This window comes from Cetorhinus maximus, chromosome 16, assembly GCF_964194155.1.
Source record: "Cetorhinus maximus chromosome 16, sCetMax3.hap1.1, whole genome shotgun sequence".
NCBI classification, from domain to species: Eukaryota; Metazoa; Chordata; class Chondrichthyes; order Lamniformes; family Cetorhinidae; genus Cetorhinus; species Cetorhinus maximus.
The window spans coordinates 25,861,537-25,884,573 of NC_135894.1; the positions used below are offsets into that span (position 1 = coordinate 25,861,537).

At 42.5% G+C, this 23,037-nt stretch overlaps 1 protein-coding gene across 4 annotated transcripts in view; it reads right to left on the reverse strand.

Moving 5' to 3' along the window:
* Positions 1-18,796: 18,796 nt before the first annotated feature.
* The window catches only part of mcf2la (mcf.2 cell line derived transforming sequence-like a), a 264,376-nt gene continuing 260,135 nt past the window's right edge, over positions 18,797-23,037 (reverse strand). For all 4 annotated transcript variants that reach the window (XM_078559533.1, XM_078559530.1, XM_078559534.1 and 1 more), the window contains exons 29-30: positions 21,054-21,157; positions 18,797-20,430 (exon numbers count right to left, since the gene is read on the reverse strand). In XM_078559533.1, coding sequence (XP_078415659.1) covers positions 20,336-20,430; positions 21,054-21,157 — 199 coding nt within the window. In that variant the 3' untranslated portion in view covers positions 18,797-20,335. The remainder of the gene's footprint in view (positions 20,431-21,053; positions 21,158-23,037) is intronic.

The window sequence follows — 23,037 nt, forward strand, 5'->3', positions numbered from 1 at the left end:
TGCGAAAGAGCGCAGAAATCTCCCAGGCACGGAGCTACCTCAGGGAGATTAAGTACATATTGAGAAGTTTTAATAAAGAAAGATTTAAATTATTTACACATGTCCCCTCATGTGACAGTGTCATATGAGCTGGGGCATGTTTATGAATTGAGTAAAAATTATGTATTTATTTAATAAAACCTTCAGGAAACCTCATCCCGCCTGTGGATGAGGTTTCCTGAAAAAACGTGAAGGTCGCTTGGGCTCTTCGCCTGCCCGCCCACCTTAAGGTTGGACGGGCAGCGTTCCTAACAACTTTAATTGTTTTTTTTAATGGCCTTAACAGGCCTTTGAACGAAAGATCTAAATGAAGTGCAATGACACCGGGACACACGCCGACGTCACCGCACATCATTTTACGCATCGGCATGTCAGGCCCGACCCTGCACACCGATGTCAAAATTCTGGCCATGAAACCAAATTAGAGAAATGGGTAACAAAATACATACAACAGCAATCCTAGGGAATTTTAACAACCCCAAAATAAATTGGACAAATGGGGTAGTTAAAGGTGGTAAGGGAATGGAGTTCCTCCAATATGCACAGGACTCCTTTCTAACTCAGCGTGTTGAAGCCCAACAAGGGAGAATTCACTACTAGATCTAGCAATGGAGAATGAACCAGTGCAGAAAAAGAGAAGTAAAAGTGGAGGGGCATCTGTCAAGAATGACCATAATAGAATGCAACTTAGGATAAGAATTGAGGAGATGAGCATGAGAAAGATCTGCATGATGGATTGGTTTTGAGGGACTGAGAACAGAATATGGGAAAATGAAATGGACAAGAATATGAGAAAGCAATGATGTAGAATAACACAGCGACATACCTAAAACTTAATGGAGCCTATGAAAAATATATTCCACTAAAATACAAGATAGTAATTTGGTAGTTGAACTTGAGTATTGCTGAAAAACGAGACATGCTGTTGAAGCTTTTCATCTTGCACTCATCAGGACAGGTGCAAGAATACCAAATCTCAAAGGGAACAATAATTTATACTGCATAAGAAAAGAGTGCTGATTGGTTGGCAAGCAGGTTCTGATTGGCTGAGTTAATGCCATGGAGAATGCACCAGGCAACAGTTATCCCCCACCCTGCCCCCCAAGGTTTTGTGTAAATGTTTTAAAAATGCATTCCCCATGGCAATGCTTTGATCAAAGTTGACTTGCCTTTTTTTGAATGGATATTTTTGATTTAGTCATCCACACTATGAATGACTAAGACATGAAGGAAAAATAAGGGTTAGGAAGGAGCATGCACAGTAGGGGTAAAGCATGACAAGGGAGAATATGAAAAGAGTAGGAGAGAAGTCAAAAAAATTAGAAAGGTAAAGAGGAACTAGGAAATTAAATTATCAAGGAGCATTGAACAAAATAGTAAAATATTCTATAGGCATATAAATAAAGAGAGAAAATTCTGGATGGAAATAGGGTATATCTCCCTAGGCGAGTTAAGTGAGTGGGAAAATTTCGCAACTCCGCACACCTGCCTCAGGAGCGGAAACCAGGGCCAAAATACTCGTTCAACACTTGTGCCATTTCCATGTTTCCTATTAATAATTTCCCATTCTCAGCCTCGAAGGGACCAACGCTCACTTTAATTACTCTTCTTTTTAAATGCTTGCAGAAACGCTTGCTATCTGTTTGTATATTTCTAGCTAGCTTTCTCTCATACACTGATTTCTCCCTCCCTATTATTTTTTTTAGTCTTTCTTTGCTGGTTTATAAAATCTGTCCAATTTTTTGACCTACCACTAACCTTTGCAGTATTTTATGATTTTTCTTTCAATTTGACACAATCTCTAACTTCCTTAGTTAGCCAAAGATGGTGCATCCTTCTCATAGCCTTTTTTCTCAATGAAATATATATATTTGCCGAGAGTTATGAAATAGGTCCTTAAATTTCTGCTACTGCATCCCTACTGTCCTATCATTTAACTTATTTTCCCAGCTCACTTTGGCCAACTCTGTCTTAAAACTCTTGTACTTGCCTTTATTTAAGTTTAAAACACTAATTTTAGACCCACACTTCTCACCTTCAAACTGAATGTGAAACTCTGTCATGTTATGATCATTGTTGCCAAGAGGCTTCTCTAAATGAGGTCATTACTAATCCTGTCTCATTGCACATTACCAGGCCTAAAAGAGCCTTCTCCCTGGTTAGCACTGTTCTAAGAAATTGTCCTGAATACACATTATGAATTCATCTTCCAAACTACCTTTGTCAAACTGATTTGTCCAATCTATGTGAAGATTAAAATCACCCATGATTATTTCAGTGCCTTTCTAACAAGCCCCCATTATTTCTTTCTGTATACTCTGTTGTACAGTGTAACTGCTATTAGGGGGTCTATAAACAACTCCCACAAATACCTTTGCTATTTCTTACCTCTGCCCAAGCTGATTCTACATCTTGATCTTCAGATTTAAACTAATTGGTCACTATTGTACTAATGTTATTCTTAACTAATAGAGCTACCCATCACCTTTTCCTAGCTTCCTGTCCTTCCAAAATATCAAATACCCTTGAATATTTAGGTCCCAGCCTTGGTCACCTTGAAACAACAACTCTGAAATGGCTATCAGATCATATATGTTTATTTTTATTTATACCATCAATTCACCTGTTAGGAATGCTGCATGTATTCAGATACAGAGCTTTTAATTCTGTCCTTTAACATTATCTGTTGGTGCATTCTTGTCCATACAAGTTGCAAGAACCTCAAACCATTTGCACACTGAGGCTCTTCCCTTGTATTCAATTTGGACTTGTTCAATTATAAAATAACTCCAGTTCATAAATGTCTGTAAATAACCCAGTTAACTCTAATCTTGGTTCTTTTGAGACTATTAACCTACTAGGTAAAACAAGAACCCATTGAATAATAAAGTGAAAGAAGTAATTTATTTTTAAAAAATGTTCTTAACAGCACAAAATAGATAAAACAGAACAAAGAAAGGTTATGCTTGGCAGAACAGGACAGAAGAGACTTTTACAACTTTCAGCAGTTTATCAAGCTGAAGAAAATGTAGCCATCTTGTACCCCTACTGGGGTTTTCTAGTAAATGGCTAACTATGAGCCTTCCTTATCCAAAGATATAATTTCTCTCAGCAGCCCATACCCACATGAGGTGGACCAGCTGTAATTCAGTAATTGGTCAAATTAATTATCAGAGATATTGATTGGTTTTTCAGACATTTGCGTAAATATCCTGGTAATAGAACAGTAAATTTATTCAGTGTGATCTTTTAATCTGATTTTAAACACACCATTCCTTTTCATGATATAATTTTGTATGAACTTTTAGTTTCAAATTGTTTTAATCAAAGCGAGGAAGTTTGCCTGCTGATCATTTATCTGATCATAAATGCTTAATGTCAAAATCCTTGCTGTTATTTGTGATGTAGACTGAAATATAAAAAGGTTTTTCAGGCCTACCTTTAATACGAAACAAAATATTTAACAAGACTGTGAGCGTTTAAGCCAGGCCTTATGATAGAACTAATGATTATTGTTAATTTTTCAATTATATGTGTATATAATTGAGGCTCTAGCTTACTTAATTATCTATTTCTCAGCTGGCATCCAATTACACTGTTAACACATTGTAACCCCTAACAGAACACATATGTAGTTATTTGTTGATTACAGAGAACATGATAGGCTCTATAGCTACATGTTAATCTTGAAATGGCTACTTAGCCTTGTCAGCTAATTCATTGAGTTATGGAACAAAAACCAATCTGAAAATTTTAACCCTTTAGCAGAAATTAACCTTTTAGGATGACTTGCACACTTCTAACTTATTGATTCTGATACTTGCCTCAGTCATTGTCACAACTTCTTGTCCCTGACCAAATCAGAATACCTTAGCCGAAGGTGACTGTTTTCTGGAACAAAGTGTCCCGGTAACTTCCCCCTCCCTGTTGCATCACAGTGTCTGAAGCTCGGCCTCCAGCTCGTTAATTCTGGGAGGAGGTTCCTTGAGCTGCAGACACTTCCTGCAGCTGTGGAACACAGAGGCACCCACCAAGTACCCGCATACTACAGCTGCAACACATCACCTGCCCTGCCATCCTTACTGTGTTTTAATTAACCAATTATTTTCTTCTTTAAATTTTAATTAATGCCTCTAGTCCTGCTTGTGCTTATATTATTATTTCAATTAACTTACCCCAGTTGAAATTCCCTAGACAGATAAGAAAAAAGGTGAAAATACTCACCAACCAATCACTTACCTGCTTTCCTGCAAACCATACCTTGATTTTTCTTTGTGAAGGCAGGCCCTGAATCCACAGACTGGCTACTGGCTAGTTCTTTTGTATCCCTCTCTTCTATCTCCCCAGCGCTCTCTTGTACTTCACCCTGATCTCTCTCTCCAGTGCACTTTTGTACCCCACTCTGCTCTTGTCATCTCACACCACTCTTGACGTGAACTCTCCAACCTCCATTTCCTCTCAAAGTCTTTAAATGTGTTGTCCCCTCCCAAATTCATTCCCAACTTTCCCAGAACTCTCCATGTAATCAGGTTCCCGCCCCTGTCACGTTACAGAAACAGCTCTTAGCAAAGCCACAAATGACATCCTCTGTGACTGTGACAGGGTAAACTTTCCCTCCTTGATCCCTCTCAACCTGTCTGCAGCCTTTGACACAGTTGACAATACCATCCTCCTCCAACACCTCTCCACTATCGCCCAGCTGGGTGGGGCTGCTCTCACCTGGTTCCATGTTTATCTCTCTAATCATAGCCAGAGAATCACTTGCAATGGCTTCTCTTCCTACCCCCACACCATTAGCTCTGGTGTCCCCCAGGGATCTATCCTTGACCCCCTCCCCCTCCTATTTCTCATCTACATGTCGCCCCTTGGTGACATCATCCGAAGACACGGTGTTAGTTTTCACATGTACACTGACACCACCCAGCTCTACGTCACCCTCACCTCTCTCAACTCCTCCACTGTTGTTAAATTATTAGACTGCTTATCTGATATCCAGTATGGGATGAGCAGAAATTTCCTCCAATTAAATATTGGGAAGACTAGAACCATTGTTTACGGACCCCACTTCTAACACTGTTCCCTAGCCATCAACTCCATCCCCCTCCTTGGCAACAGTCTGAGATTAAGCCGGTCTTTTCTTAACCTTGGTGTCACATTTGACCCCAAAGTGAGCTTCAGAACACATATTCATGCCACCACCAAGATCACCTATTTCCACCTCTGTATCATCTCCTGAGTTTGCCCTGCCTCAGTTCACCTGCTGCTAAAAAACTCCTTAAGACACTCCTTAAAGCCTACTCTCTGACCAAGCTTTTGGACATCTGACCTATTATCTCCTTGTGTGGCTCAATGACATACTTTGTTTTATAGTGCACCTGTGAAGTGCCTTGGAGGAAAAACAAAAAGTGCTGGAAAAAAACTAGCAGATCTGGCAGAGTCCAGCATTCCAGCATTTTCTGTTTTTATTTCAGATCTCCAGCATCCATAGTACTTTACCTTTTACTTAAATGCCTTGGGGGGAGGTTTTATTACAATAAAGGTGCTCTAAGTTGTTGTTGTTAACAGAGAGGATAGACAAGGGTGATGCAATAGATGTAATATAAATAGGAGTTTTGTAGTACAGACTTCAGTATTGTTGGAAAGGGAGACATGTTACCAAAGCTTTTCATCTTGCACTCATCAAGACAAATGCAAAAATGCCAAATTTCAAACAATCACAAATCGATCCTGATTGGTTGAGGCATTGCACGGAGGAAGCAAAGGGGAACTATAGTCTACCCAAACTACTGAGTAATTCAAAAAAGTTGCAAGGCTTGAACATGTTCCTTTTGTTTACAGAGAATTGGTCCCTATATATGTCACTTCTGGCAAGCATAAATCAGATTAGAAGCTTGACTGATTATCTTAAATTGGTTGTTAGTGTAGCTATTAACACACTCAGGATTGTTCAACAAGTGCTGTCCAGTTGCAGAGTCACAGCCAACAGAGTCAACTTGCCAACCAATCAGCACCTTTTTCTCCTATAGTATATAGTAAAAATTTGGGTACCCTGTAGCCATTTAACAGCAGTCATTTATTGGCTTGAGGTGGGGCTTCTGCCCCTCAGCAACAGGAAGTCTTGCTGGCCAATCAAAGGCTGGCAACTCTCCAGAACTAGCAGGGTCACTGGAAGCATTGGCCATTGCCAGTAATGCAGTGAGATCTGCAGGAAGGCATTTTGCACTGGAGCCTGGCAGACCCTGGAGGGGGGCATGGCGTGGGTGGAGTAGAATGATCAGGGGGAGGGGAACCTGGCAGGGAGTTTACACCTTGGGCTGGGCTCTCCGATATGCCCAAGGTACCCATTAAAGAGGGATATCTCCTTGCCTGCCACCTGCCCATGCAGGGAAAGCTGTGAGATTAGACATTTGGCAAGTGCCTCTTCTGCCCCTGGTTAAATCATAGAGATGGCTGGACAAGTGGGTATTAATTTGACAGTAGAAGATTTTTAATTTCTCTTTTAATTAGCTGCCATTCTATTCTCATCACCCAAGGAGCCCTGGCTTTGATTCCCCTTGACAACTTTTGCCCTTGTTAGAATGTACCTAGCCTCTTCCCGAAACATCACTTCTGGAAAAATCTTCCTTTGTTTCATGACAGTTTTTCCTGTGAATATTTGGTTCCATTTTACCCTTGCTGGAGTCCCTCTTCTCCTATTGAATTTAGATTTCTTCCAATGTAGGTAGTTTCTTGCTCTTCTCCATTGCTAATAAAAACATACGATGATCACTGTTACCCAAGTGTTTCCCCACAGACAATGGGTCCATTTGGCCCACCTCATTCCCTAGCACCAGAGCCAGTAATGACTCCTTGCGAGTTGAACAAAGAATATACTGGTCCAGGAAGTTTTGTTGAATACATCTCAGAAATTCTTCCCTTCTCTTTACCTTTTCTTTACATTAACCCTAACATTATCTCAATCGATATTTGGGTAAGTTCCCCAGTATCACTACTCCATAGTTCTTGAATATCTCTATGATTTCACTACAGATTTGCTCCTCTCTCCCTATCTCTCACTATTTGAAGGTCTATAGAATATCCCCAGTAGCACGATCATCCCACTTTTGCTTCCTAGCTCTAACCAAATGGATTGTCTCCTTGTCCCCTCCTCTCTTTCCAACACTACAATGTCTCCATAATCAGTACTGCCACCCCACCTCCCTTTGTTCCTTCTCTATCTTTTCTGAATACCTTGTGTCCTTGAACACGAAGCACCCAGACCCCATCATTTTTAAGCCATGTTTCCAGTTATTGCCACATCATATTCCCACACGGCTATTTGTACTTGTAGTTCACCAACCTGATTCACCTCATTTTGTGCATTTACATATACGCATTGTAATCCTGTCTTCATATTCCTTCTTGCCCTTCTTAGTCTAATCCTATCTAATATGGTACTCCTTCCTTCACTAGTACTACCCAAAATGTTGTTCCTTTTTACTGCTTCAATGTGTTGGCTCCCCAATTCCCCAGCCAATTTAGGTAGGCTAGGTGCATTCCAACAAGGGTGAAAGGTTGGGAAGAACCAAAGCCAGGGCTCCTTGGGTGAAGAGAGAGTTGGAGAATCTTTTAAGTCCATGTCTGACCTGTTGATTGAAACATATCAACTTAATATTTTGGCATTAGCTTCCTGTTGAGGATAGTTAAAGGGAATCCTCTAGTATATTTGTAGTAGTTTATTTGGCTGAGAGTTGGGTTACTCATTGTACATCAGCTCAGAAACAGCGGGACTGATCAGGTTGTTACGGGATGAGTCAATGTCAGTCACCCATGTTACTTGGGGACACAGTCCCTTTGAGGGTGGAGCGTATAAAGCTGTGCTATTTTTGACTAATTTAATCATACTTTGAGTGAAATTTGTGGCTGAGACTTGCTAGGCTATATAACCCAGGAGCATCGATGGTTTAAATAAAATACAGAATGCTGTTTGATCTAAGCAGGAGTACAGAAACTGATTGAATCTTCAGCATGCATTGCGAAGGTCAAAAGGCTTTTTGAACTACGCAACAATAAAAGCTACAGGCTGTTCTTTTTTTAACACAGATAAACACAGTCACTGATTTGTAATGAAAAGCAGCACATTCAGAGCAATGGAATATTTAGGAAGAGACGAAACCAAGACGCAGCTAATCTCCAAAGCTATGTTTTGCTTTGATGCCATGTTAGAACTTTGGTGAAACTTCACATTTTGGTAAGTACACAAGGAACGTGGTGATATAATGTCTGTTTTGAAGTGCTATAAAATGCAAAAATGATAATAAAAGATTGGCATGACCGTACACATTTAAAAAAATGCTAATTCAGCTGGCTCAATACTCCACAGCGTGTTACGTAAGCTGCAGAAATTGACACAGCTCACCAAGGCACCTTAGATGGCATCTTCCAAACCCACGACCACTACCATCTAGAAGGACAAGAGCAGCAGATAGATGGGAAAACCACCACCTGGAAGTTCCCCTCCAAGCCGCTCACCATCCTGACTTGGAAATATATCGTCGTTCCTTCACTGTCGCTGGGTCAAAATCCTGGAACTCCCTCCCTAACAGCACTGTGGGCGTACCTATACCACATGGACTGCTGTAGTTCAAGAAGGCAGCTCACCACCACCTTCTCATGAGCAATTAGAGATGGGCAATAAATATTGACCTAGCCAGTGATGCCCACATCCTGTGAACAAATAAATATTAAAAAAATTGATGTTGATTTCTGATGTCAGAGGAATTAACTCCACCAGAATCCATGATATTTTTATATGCTTTACCAAGCAACGCCTTGTAAGAAATCTTTAATTGAAGGGACTCTGATTGTTTAATTTTTTTGGAAGCTGCAGTTTTGTGTTTGTTGGCAATAATCTTAAGGCCTCTGCAGCATCAAAATGAAATGGAAACTTATTAAAGGAAGTTTAAAACAGCTGTACAATGTCAGGGAAGGCTCTAATATCATGGTTTGAACAAAAAAATTAGACACCCAGTTGGACAACTTTAGCTTAAGGAGGATTTTGAAAGGACAGTATGATGTTGTCAATCAAATATTCTGCCCAACTTGTAAATAAAGGTATAAAAATCATTGTAAAGGCGATTCAGCACTGCAGCCAAGCAACCCCTGGTCAGTTGCTTAAGAATAGAATCAATGAGAAGTGGCCATTTCCATTGGGTGTAATATATTTGTGGCTAATGAATGTATTGTTAATGGATTTATTGTATTGTTAACTGGTATTCTTGCCAAACCTAGTAAAGACATTAATATTTAATTTCAGCCTTGCATGTTGTCTCATTGGGTGGAATTTTATGGCCCTGTCGCAGCAGGGGCGGGGCTGGTAAATGCAGCGAGCCGTTCAAAAGTCCATTGATTTCGGCAGGACCAGAAAATCCTGCCGGCAGGAGGGGGCCGTAAAATTCTGCCCATTCTAGACAGATAGGCACACACACACAACCACGCATATAGAGAGACAACCACAGATAGATGCACACACACAGATACACACACACGCACGCGCATACGCTGTGGCAAATCCATATCTATAGAAATAACTTCAACTGATAATTGCTATGGTTATTATCAAAAGTATTTTCTGTGCCCATTTTTAATTATATCTATGGTGTCAATTTAGAGTGATATTTGCTGTCGTCAGTTTAAGTGATATTTGTGGTGGTCATTTTTAATGAGATGCACTTTGGTCAGTCTAAGCGATACATGCTGTAATCATTTTATGTAATATGCACTTTGGCTATTTTAAGTGATATTTGCTGCTGTTACTTTAAAGTACATTTGCTGTGACCATTTTATGTGATTTTTGATGTGGAATTTTCAAATGATTTGTGCCATGGCTGTTTTAAGTTATACCCACAGCAATAATTTAAGAGACACTTGTGGTTATTTTAAGTGTGCTGCAGCAATTTTACATGGGGACATTTGTTAGAGTGTGGCTCAATGCTGGTCTGAAGTCTGAATTAATCTGAATAATTTTGAATATGAATCATCCTGAAAATCAGTCCTGAATCTGAATCTGAATCAAGCTGAATGGGAATGGGAGTCACTCAGAATGAGAATGGGAATCACCCTGAATCTAAATTGGAATCATTCTCAATCCGAATCTGAATCATTCTGAACCTGAATCCGAGTCTGAATCAATCTGAGTCTTAATTATTCTGAATATGATGTGGATCGTGGGTAAGTGTCTCAAGAATGCCTATGTTAACATATAATGCTGATGAGTCCAGAGAAATGGTAAGATCCCCTTATGAATAGTCAGCACGGCAGCCTCTGGTGGCCAACTGCTTTCTTCGGTGACCTCTTGGACTTGCCTTTGTGAAGTGAATGCTGATGAGAGGCGCAAATGTCACTGCCACATGTCATTGTCTGTATTGCCATCTTCAATGGCTGGCACTTACTGAGGTACTTCATGATCATCCTCCTCTTCTGAAGATGTGGCTCTCTAAGTGTCTTCCTTTGGCTCCAGCGGTACTCTGCTCTGGAATATCATGTTGTGCAATGTGCATCAGACGACGCTGTTGTGGGATACAGTTGAGGATGTGTATTGCAGGGCTCCCCCAGGTATGTTACAGCATCTAAACCTCATCTTCAAAATTACAATGGCCTGCTCAATGGTGGCCCTTATAGCCACATGGCAGCGATTGTTTGTGTCTTCTGCCTGTGGGTTCGGGTTGTGTATTGGGGTCAGGACAGACTTTCAGTGAATACCCCTTGGCCCCAAGATGCAGTCACAAAGAGGTTTGGGTGGCCTGAACAGCTAAGGTGCTTGAGACTGTCTAAAGATGTAGGAGTCCCAGAAATCTCATGGACACTGCATAATCCACTTAAGGTGGCTGCAGATTCTAAACATTGATGGAGTGGAACCCCCTTCCTGTTCACAAAAGGCTCCTGGCTGCTCTGAGGAAGCCTGGATAGCAACATGAATAAAGTCAATAACCCCCTGCATTTAGCGAAATCTAGCTATTGGCCTGAAGCCAACTTGGCCTGACTTGCCTGAACTCGATATATTGGCCAACCAGGTGGTACATGGCACAAATGACCTCCTTTGTGCAGTGATGGGCTGTTGATAGAGATGCTGCATAGATCTCCAGACAATCCCTAGAATGAACCACAGGTGAACAAGCTGAGTGCCAATATCACCTTTAATAGTTCTAGCATTGGGTGTCCGCCATTTTCCATTGGCATCAAATCCTTTTGCAGCACATCACACAGCTCCACCACAACTCTGCCTGGAGAGATGCAGTCTTCATAGACATAGTCATCCCAAATCTACATATCCTTACACCAATTTGCTTGAAAAATAATTCAAAGATTATAACTCTTGAAGTCCTGTTCTTTAATTTAGCTCTTAGTTCCTGGTATTTTCCAGAAGAACTCCTTGCTTGCTCTTCCCAATATAGTTGGTCCAAAAATGGATCACAATGAATGGATCATTCCCCCCGCTGCAGCCAATATCCTTTCAAGCTGGTTCAAGATAACCCTCACCCTAGCACTAGATAGGCAGCAGGCAATGTGGGACTCAATCCTGCTTACAAAGGATACTATCTGTCCCCCTAAATATTGAATCCCCTACAATTATCATGCAGCACTTCCCCTCCTACTATATCTCCCATCTTTTGAGAGCTCCAAGGTGCCAAAGTCATCATTCTGGCTGTCCTTCTGACAGTCTTTTTATCCTTATCCTTACAACTGGCAAGTACATTATACTCCAAATGAAAGATGTTTCTATGTGAACTTCTGAGAGTCCTAGCTATATCTGCCTTTTTGTGGGATTTGCGGAATATTCTTGTTCCACTGCTGCTCGGGTCCCATCACTCACCTCTTTATCTGCTACATTGATAACGTTACCAATGCTGTTTCCTGTTCTCCTGAACCTAGCTGCCAATTTTCACCTTTTTGTCCTCACATGGTCGATCTCCAACTCTTCCCTTCCTTGACTTCGTTGTCTCCACTTCTGGAGATAGGCTATCAGCTAATGTTCACTAGAAGCCCAATGACACCCATAGCTACTTCAACTAGACTTCCTCACACTCTGCTATTCTATTCCATTCTCCCAGTTTCTCCGTCTTCGTCACATCTACTTAGACAATGCAACCTACCAAATCAGCACTTCTGATATGTCCTCACCTTTTCCCCAACTGGCGACTTCCTACCTGTATCCCCATGGTTAACAGGACCCTCGATCATGCCTATTCAATTCCACGCTTCTGCTCTCACCCCTTTCCCTCCCTCCCAGAAACATGGTAGGGTTCTCCTTGGCCTCACCTTCCACCCCACCAGCCTCTGCATTCAACAGATCATCCTCCGCCATTTCTGTCACCTCCAGTGCGATGCCATCACCGTAGACACCTTACCCTCCCCTTTCAGCATTCCAAAGGGACCATTCTCTCCCTCACACCCTGGTCCACTTCTCAATCACTGCCAAAACCCTGTTCCCTACCCACAGCACCTTTCCATGCCAGCACAAAAGATGCAACACCTCCCCTTTTACCTCCTCACCATCCAAGGCCTCAAACACTCCTTCCCAGTGAAACAGTGATTTATATGTACTTGTTTCAATTTAGTATATTATATTTGATGCATCCACTCTACACTGGGGTGAGCAAACACATATTGGGTGACCGCTTTGCAGAACATCTTCATTCAGTTTGCAAGTGTGACCCTGCCAATCCTCTTAATTCTCCAACTTTCCCCCTGCTCTGACCTTTCTGTCCTTGATCTGCTACAGTGGGCTGCATTTTACAGAGGGTGGGTGTGGAGCAAGGGGAGAGAAGGACAGCTTTCCCCTTCCCCTGCCCAGAAGGAAAATTGGTTGGAAGCTGCCTCGCTTCGTGCAAGCCTGCCCCAGAGCCATAATACTCTGCAGGTGGGCAAAATTGGCTCACAGTGAGACTTCATCCCTCACTGGAGAGGAAGTCCCACCCTCAAGAGCTGCCAGACAATCCGATTGGCTGGCAGCTCCAGCAATCCCAGCAGCATTAAATGTCAGTGGTAGGTGCTGCCGGGACTGCAACCAGTCCCAAGAAGATGGCCCAATAGATCTGAGAGTGAGGTACGTCCGGGGTATTGGGAGGGGAGGGTTTGACCAGCTTAGGGAGGGGTTTGGGGGGGTGTGGGTGGTAAGTTTTGCAGAGTAGGTGGGTAGGATGGGAGGGAGGGGCACTACCTTAATTGTGGGGGCTGTCCTCCAATGCGCAAAGGACATCCCTGCAATCAAAGATGCTTCCCTTCCTTTGCTTTTGCACTGCTGCTATTGAGGATCCTGCTGTTCACACCTCACCTAGACACATCTTTTGTTCCTTTGCTTAACCCTTTGGCCCGTTCCTTGAAACCTTTCAGCATTTAATCTCCCTTGACCTCCACCCTATCACAGACCTTACCTTTTGTTCTACTTCAGGTTCAGGCAAACAGAGATTTAAAAATCCAAAGAGAAAGGTTGTAGCAATGGAACATTATAATGATGTTGGTATAGACAAGTAGAGTGGGACAGGAAGGGTCAGAGGATTTAAATAGAATTTATGCGTCAACAAATAAAGTCATTGCAGGGAATAGAGGTAAAAAATGAAATTAAAAGTTCTTTATCTGAATGCACAAAGCATCTGCTATAAGGTAGATGAACTAGTGGCACAAATAGAGGTAAATGGTTTAGATCTAATCGCCATTACAGAAGCATGGTTACAAGGTGACCAAGGTTGGGAAATAAATATTCCAGGGTAGACAATATTTCAGAAAGACAGACAGAATGGCAAAGGAGGAGGCCTATCCCTAAAGGATTACGTAAAAACATTAGTGAGAAAGGATCTGGTCTCAGAAGATCATGAAGTTGAATCAGTATGTGTGGAAATTAGGAATAGCTGGAGTCAGATAACACTGGTGGGAGTAGTTCATAGGCCCTTAGCAGTACTTACATCATTGGGCAGAGCATTAAACAAGAAATTATTGGAGCTTGCAACAAAGGAAATGTAATGATTGTGGGGGAACTTTAATCTTCATATATACTGGGACAATCAAATTGACAAGAATGGTCTAGAAGATGAGCTTATGGAATGTTTTTGTGACAGTTTCTTGGAGCAGTATGTAGTGGAACTGACGCGGGATAAAGCTATCTTAGATCTCGTATTGTGTAATGAAGTTGGGTAAATTAGTAATGTCAGGATAAAAGATCCACTGGGAAATAGTGACCTTAATACCTTTGAATTCCATGTTATCTTTGAAAGTGACTTACTCCAATCACAAATCACAAGAGTCTTAAAGTCAATTACATAGGTATGAGGGGAGAACTGGTTAAGGTTAATTGGGTAAATAGGCTAAAAAATATTGCTGTAAATAAACAGTGGGAAATATTTAAAGGAATAATTCAAAATGTTCAACAAAAATACATTCCCTAAAAATCAAAAGCAGTGAGAAAGAACCATTCATAGCTTACTCAAACACTGAAGAAGCTTGGCACCATCCAGGACAAAGCAGCCCGCTTGATTGGCACCCCAGCCAACACCTTTAACCACCCAGTCCCTCCATCACTAACTCTCAGTGGCAGCAGTGTGTACCATCTACAAGATGCACTGCAGGAACTCGCCGAGGCTCCTTAGACAGCACCTTCCAAACCCATGACTGCTACCATCTAGAAGGACACGGGCAGCAGACACACGGGAGCCCCACCACCTGGAGGATCCCCTCTAAGTCACTCACCATCCTGACTTGGAAATATATCACCATTCCTTCAGTGTCACTGGGTCAAAATCCTGGAACCCCCCTCCCTAACAGCACTGTGGGTGTACCTACACCACGTGGACTGTACAGCAAATAATTAGGAAGGCAAATAGAATGTTAGCATTTAGTGCAACAAGAATGGAATATGAAAGTAGAGAACTTTTACTGCAGCTGTACAGGGCCTCGGTGAGATCGTATCTGGAGTACTGTGCACAGTTTTGATCTCCCCATTTGAAAAAGTATATTGTTGTGTTAGTAGCAGTTCGGAGAAGGTTCACCTGATTCAGTCCTAGGATAATGGAATTATCTTACAAGGAAAGGTTGAACAAGTTGGGCCTGTTTAGTTTAGAAGAATGAGAGGTGAACCTATTGAAATATAAGGTCCTGAGGAGACTTGATAGGGTGGACACTGGGAGGATGTATCCAATTGCGGGAGAGGCTAGAACTAGAGGGCACAATTAAAATTTTTTTTAAAAATTCATTCACGGGATGTGGGCTTCGCTGGCTGGGCCAGCGTTTATTGCCCATCCCTACTTGCCCTTGAGAAGGTGGTGGTGAGGTGCCTTCTTGAACCACTGCAGTCCATGTGGTGTAGGTACACCCACAGTGCTGTTAGGAAGGAAGTTCCAGGATTTTGACCCAGCGACAGTGAAGGAACAGCGATATATTTCCAAGTCAAGATGGTGGGTGACTTTGAGGGGAACTTCCAGGTGGCGGTGTTCCCATATATCTGCTGCCCTTGTCCTTCTAGGTGGTAGTGGTTGTGGATTTGGAAGGTGCTGTCTAAGGAGCCTTGGTGATTTCCTGGAGTGCATGTTGTAGGTGGTACACACTGCTGCCACTATGCGTTGGTAGTGGCGGGAGTGAATTTTTGTCGATGTGTCAATCAAGCAGACTGCTTTGTCCTGGACGGTGTCCAGCTTCTTTAGTGCTGTGGGAGCTGCACTCATCCAGGCAAGTGGGGAGTATTCCATCACACTCCTGCCTTGTGCCTTTTAGATGGTGGACAGTCTTTGGGGAGTCAGGAGATGAGTTAAGAGGCAGAGTTAGAATGATGTTTGATAGACAAGGAAGTCAAGGGTTATGGGGGACAGATGGCAAAGTGGAGTTGAGACCATAACCAGATCAGCCATGGTCTAATTGAATGGCGGTGCAGGCTCAAAGGGCCAAATGACCTATTCTTGTCCCTAAATCCTATATTCCTATGTACAGGCCAGTTAGCCTAACATCATTCATTGGGAAAATGCTGGAATCTATTATTAAGGAAGCCTTAACAATGCTCTTAGAAAAGTATAGTTAGAACAAGTCAACATGGTTTTACAATATAATTCCTGCTTGACAACTAAATCAGAGTTTTTTTGAGGATGCAACGAGTAGGGCAGATAAAGAGGAACCAGTAGATGTAGTATACCTGGATTTCCAAAAGGCATTCAATAAAGTGCAACACAAAAGGTCAATAGGCAAGACAAGGGCTCATGGAGTTGGGGATAATATATTAACATGGATAGGTGATTGGTTAATGAATAAAAAGCAGAGAATGGACATAAATGGGACTTTTTAAGTTGGCAAGCAGTGATTGCTGCAGGGATCAGTGCTGGGGTCTCAGCTATTTGCAATCTACATTAATGATTTAGATGAAGAGACAGAGAGCAATGTATCAAAGTTCGCTGATAATACCAAGCTAGGTGGAAAGGTAAGCTGTGTGGAGGACACAGAGAGGCTGCAGAGAGATATAGACAAGTTGAGTGAGTGGGTGACAAGATGGCAAACGGAGTATAATGTGGGGAAGTGTGATGTTATTTACTTTGATCGTCAGAATAGAAAAGCAGAACATTTTTTAAAAGGTGTGAATCTTGTCAATTTCGCTCACACATGGAACACAGAAAGCTAGCATGCAGGTGCAACAAGCAATTACGAAGGCAAATGGCACTGTGGGCTTTATTACAAGGGGATTGGAGTACAGGAATGAATAAGTCTTGCTGGAATTGTACAGGATTTTGGTGAGACCACATCTGGAATACTGTGTGCAGTTTTGGTCTCCATATTTAAGGACGCATATACTTGCATTGGAGATGGTACAGCAAAGGCTCACTAAATTAGTCCCTGGATGAGGGGGTTGTCCTATGATGAGAGCGGAGTAAATTGGGCTTATTCTTCCACAATCCAGAGAATATGAGAGGCAACCTGATTGAAACCTACAAGATTCTGAAGGGGTTTGATAGGGTGGGCGCTGAGAGATTGTTTCCGCAGGTCGGGGAGTCTAAAACACGGGGGCACAGTCTCGGGATAAGGGACTGATCATTTGGGACTGAAATGAGGAGAAATTACTTCACTTACAAGGTTAATCCTGGTAATTTGCTTTCCCAGAGGATTTTTTTTTTCAATTTGTTCATGGGACGTGGGCTTCACTGGCTGGGCCAGCATTTATTGCCCATCCTAATTGCTCTTGAGAAGGTGGTGATGAGCTGCCTTCTTGAACTGCTGCAGTCCATGTAGTGTAGGTACACCCACAGTGCTGCTAGGGAGGGAGTTCCAGGATTTTCAGCGACACTGAAGAAACGGTGATACATCCAAGTCAGGATGGTGAGTGACTTGGAGGGGAACTTCCAGGTGATGGTGTTCCCATGCATCTGCTGCCCTTGTCCTTCTGGATGGTGGTGGTCGTGGGTTTGGAAGGTGCTGTCTAAAGAGCTTTTGTGAGTTGCTGCAGTGCATCTTGTAGATGGTACACACTGCTGCTACTGTGCGTCAGTGGTGGAGGGAGTGAATGCTTGTGGATGCCAATCAAGTGGGCTACTTTGTCCTGGATTGTGGATGCTCCATCGTTGAATACATTTAAGGTTGGGAATGACAGATTTTTGGCATCTCAGGGAATTAAGGGATGTAGGGTGCAGGCAGGAGAGTAGAGTTGAAGCCCAAGATTAGCCATGATCCTATTGAATGGCAGAGCAGGCTCGACAGGCCATGTGGTCTACTCCTGCTCCTATTTCTTATGTTCTCCCCCCACCTCCTTTTACTAGATTAAAACCTATTAGATTTCTAACTTTTTCATGTTCTGATGGGAGGCCACAGACCTGAAATGTTAAGTCTGTGAGGAGGGATATGTGCCTGTGTAGGAGTGTGTGTGCGTTGGAATATGCCCATGTAAGAATGCATGTATGCTTTAGGAGTGTGCGTGTGTGCTGGAGCGTCTGTGTGTCTGATTCTGTTCATAGTGTGTGTCTCTAATTTAATTTATTATTGTCTTGAGGAAATGGACATTGTATGTTGCAGCTTTCAATTTGATGAATGGATTGCATTATTGAAAACGTTAACTAATTGGCGCAGCTTGCTGCCAGTGAGTAGGGTTGCCAACCCTCCAGGATTGGTCTGGAGTCTCCAGGAATTGAAGATCAATCTCCAGGACACTGCTGTTTGCGTGCACCCCTGGAGAAAAGATCATCAGGGTATTAATAAATGATTTCTTGTTTGTCATTTTCTTCAAACATTTCTCTTTACGAGATACAGAGATATTGAAAATGGGGAGGACAAAAGGTTGTTTGGCTGAAGGTCAGGCACCATCCAATTGGGTAATGAGTCTTTTTGCTTTCCAATTGGAGTATGAAGGCAGTGGATCACAAGAATGGATATGTTGGCTGACTAATGGCTGGAGTATTGGGGCAAGTCATGCGATGAAACCTCCAGGAATACATTTAATCACAGTTTGCAAGCCTAGGTATGAGTGAGCTGTCGAGGTGTTGCTTTGCTCAGATTATTACAGACCACGAACCTGAACAGCTATACAGCGATAGTGGAATTTCTTGCTCTCTCATACTCGCTATCAGTTAATGATTTGGAATAGAGTTAGTAAACAGCGCTCCAGCAAGAATGAGAGGAGAAACTGGGTGGCATGCACAAACCTGAACATTAAGCTTACTCGTTGAGTTGCTTCCTTTTTCAGTTTTATCGAATGCTATCATTGTAAATCGCAACTGGTGCAAAAAGCAAGAATTGAGAACGATTAAAACAATAGAAATCAGTTATTATTGCTCCCTTTATTGTACTCATGCTTCCGCATGCACAATACAGAAAGACACATCTAGAACAGCTTCTAAAGTTCATGGACACTGCCAATAAAAATGAGCAGAAAGTGCTGTATAAAGTGCCATGAAATATGCTGCAGTGCATCATCTAAAGTGTAATATTTTAAGAGGTACCAGGAGTAAACCACTTAGATCAAGAGTCGCATTAAAATATCAGTCCCAGTAAAATCTAACAAGGTAGTAGGAGACAGTCATGATATCAGCCACCATGAAGACTGTCAATGCTCAACCAAAACTGATTTAGCTGGTGTTGAAAGTGACACCAAGTGTCTGCATTCGTTGGGTGAGGGGAAGGTGGACCTCTTCCCTGTGCGAATGATACCCAAGCAATCCAGAGCTTCTAGAAAGCATTACAACAGCTCACCAACCAAGCACATCATGTGCCCCTCAAAATATACTCCAAACACCAGGGTTCATGGACACTGTAAGGAATGATGAACTTTCAAAATACACACTCCTTGCACAAGGGCATTTATACAAACTGGTCAAATGCTTTGTATATCAATTGACATTTGCAACATTCTTCCCAGCGCAGTATGTCAGGAGCTAATGGCTTCACAGTAAAGTTACAGAGCAGTTGCGGACACACGCAGGTTGTTCCAACAAACCTATGAAACAAGGCGGCATTGGAAAACCAATTACTAACAAATAAGCTAATCAGATGGTTATGTATCATAGAAGTACTTCACCTGCAATTGACATACTCAAAGTTGAAAACATTATTCTGGGGCTTAAAGGTCAAATTCTCTCACAGTGGTAACTAGGAAGGAAAGTTCTATGACTAAGCTGTTGATTGTGCATTAGGTCCAAGGAACAACTGCATGTGATGACCACATGCATTAAGTAGCATTTAAAAAGCACAGTCAAGCTCTGAGTTATAACTTCATAAAGTGCAGCTCAATATCCCTGCCAGTTGCTCTGAAATATGCTATCTAAAGCTCTTGATAAAGGTACCTTCACTTTGGTACTTTTGTGCTGTTATCACTGCTGTTGCTTCGATGTGTGTTGCCAATGTTTGTTTTCCTCCAACTGGTTTCATGTTACTCAGAATTGTCCTCATTATGAAATTGCACGGTAATAATATTCTACTCCAATCTCTAAGGCTTTGGCATGGGCCTATTTCTTAATTATTCCATTGCTTGTCCGTCAGGAAATGATGGTGGCACCACCGTGATTAAATCCACACAGTGCCTTCGGCAGGAATGAGGAGGTGTCAATGGATAGGTCCGTGAACCCTGTGCTCCCCGTTCTCAAGGTCTCAGTCACAGCTCAACAGACATCAGCAATAACCTCCGCTCCAAGGAATGCTTTGCATAAAAAGTTAAAGCCACTGCTGGCACCAACCACAGGTCCAGGCGAGAACGAGGATGAAGCAGGACGAAGATGCTATCATGTGACCTTCTACTTCAAGGCTGGTTAGTTTAGAAAGAGGGAGGGCTTCCGGAAAAACTGCCACACATCAAAGAGACTCATTAGCCCTTAATATCTACGACGCTGGTGGTGTTAGCAGTGCAATGTTCAGTACAACTTGAAGAGGAACTCAGGGTACTTGAAGCACTGGCCGACTCTGGGTTGGAAAAGAGATTGAAAGACAAAAGAATTATATTCAATATGATGAAGGATAAGTCAACCCTTCAAATATCAATGGACAGGAAACAAAGTCTTTTTTACTTTGACACAGAACATCAGAGAGACTTTCCAATTGCTCACACCTGACTAATGGGCAGAAAGAACAGTAACTCATTGAAAAAATATAACGTGATTGGTTATGCCAGACCACCACCCATTCAGAGTCCCATCCACGTTTTCATTCTGGTTTTGTCCTGACACCAGAATCTTGGGCCAGACTGCAGTTAACGATGTTAGGAAGGGTGCATCACTGCACTAATAGGATCACAGTGCACTGACAGGGAGAGGGGACAGGACAGTAATGGGCTGGGAGTTAGCACACTAATAATGGTAGGAAGCACATTAAAGGGATGGGGTGGCACAATAATAGGGTGGGCAACATGCCAGTGGAGGGGGAAAATGTGCAAATGGGGTGGACAATGCACCAATGGTATGCACAACGAACCAATTGAGGGCATTCCAATAACCACTGGTGTGGTCAGACACCAACGGTCGGCTGAGTGTTAATAATGCAGCCCCTCTACTAACGGCCAATCTGAGGCCTCTCATTTGTTTTCTTACCTGAGCTACTTATTGATTGAGAAGAGCTGGAATCCCCGATCAGTGTCTGCAGGTTTGTAGCTGAGACCCAGCCCTCTTTAACTGTACTAAGATTTCTGACAAGCCTAAGAGTAAAATAAAAATTGTATGAGCATCAGCCCCAGTTCAACAGCGAAGGATCAGGCACCCCGATTACTGGCATAGTAACCATAGTAACAGTAGTAATGCAGGTTAACAAAGCCATAAAAAGTACAAATTTCTGGGATTCCTTTCTAGAGGAACAGATTTCAAACACAGTGAAGTTATGTTAAACCTGTATAGGACCTTGGTTAGGCCACAAAAAGAGTATTGTGCGGAGTTCTGCTCTCCTTATTACAAAAAGGATATAGAAACACTGCAGAAGGTAAAAAAAATGATTTATAAGGATGATACCACAACTGAGGGAGTACATCGATGAGAAACATCGAACAGGCTGGGGCTCTTTTCTCTAGAAAAGAAAAAGGCTGAGAATCATCAGAAAGAGGTTTTTTTAAAAATGATGAATAGATTCAATAGGGTAGCAGTGGAGATGTTTCCACTTCTGGGGCTGTTCATAAGTACAGGACAGAAATGCAAGATAATCGCCAAGGAGGAATTCAAGAGGAATGTCCTTACTCAGAGAGAGGAAAGAGTGTGGAACTAATTCGCAAATGGTGTGGCTGAGGCAAATAGCATAGATTCATTCAGGGGAAACTAGGTAAGTGGATGAGGGAGAAGGTAACAGAAAGCTATGGTGATAGGGTCGATTAAAGGAGGAGAGGAGGGGGGTCACACAGAGCATAAACACTGGCAAAGGACTGTCGGACTGAATGGCCTCTTCCTTTGCTGTAATTTCTATGTCATTTCATATAATGTTACGTAATTCTTTGCAGCATAACTCACTAATTTAAAAAAAATTCTTTTATGAGATGCAGGCAAAATCAGCATTTTTGCCCATCCCTAATTGCTCCTGGACTGAATGGCTTGCTAGGTCACTTCAGAGGGCGGTTAAGAGTCAACCACATTGCTGTGGGTCTGGAGTCACATGTAGGCCAGACCAGGTAAGGATGGCAGATTTCCTTCCTTAAAGGACATTAGTGAACGAGATGGGCTTTTATGATAATCGATGATAGTTGTCACGGTCACCATTACTGAGACTAACTTTAGATTTATAGATTTATTAATTAAATTTAAATTCCACCAGCTGCCATGAGGGGATTTGAACCTATATCCCCACAGCATTAACCTGGGCCTCTGGTTTACTGATCCACTATGAACCGTCTCCCCGTACCTAATTTATCTATTTATATTGGGGTCAGTTAGCTCAGTTGGCTGGACGGCTGGTTTTGTGATGAGAGAGCAGCCAATAGTCCTCTGGGACTGTGGTAGCTTGCATTATCTATTGATACTTTGCAGGTAGGAGATGACAGGAAACCTGCCATCTTTACCTGGTCTGGTCTACTGTGACACCAGGCCCACAGCAATGTGGTTGACTCTTAATTGCCCTCTGCAATGACCAAGCAAGCCACTCAGGCCAGGGGCAGTTAGGGATGGACAACAATGCTGGCCTTACCAGCGATGCCCATATCCCATGAAAGAATAAATATATTGGTCTGAATTTCCTTAAAAATTTCTGGTGCACACGCAGTGTAAATTCTCTGGGTGCGACAAATTGAAGTAATCCGTGAAGACACCAGGTCACAGCTTGTACTTCAAGATTCCAGTGGTGCCCATTGGAGTTGGATCTCTGCCTGTCAGAGACATGATCACTTACGTCATGGGAGGGCGTTCCCAGGCTGGGAATTCCTTTGAGTTTCTCCAGGTGGCTGGTAAATCAGGAGAGACAAGGTGACCTGTCCAACATGGACATGGAGCTTAACTGCAGTCCACGACCAGACCCGATGCATGTGGAGCTTAGCTAGGGCCAAGGCCTGCTGTATGTGGAGTTAACTGCAGTCCATGACCAGAGTATGTGGAGCTTAACCAG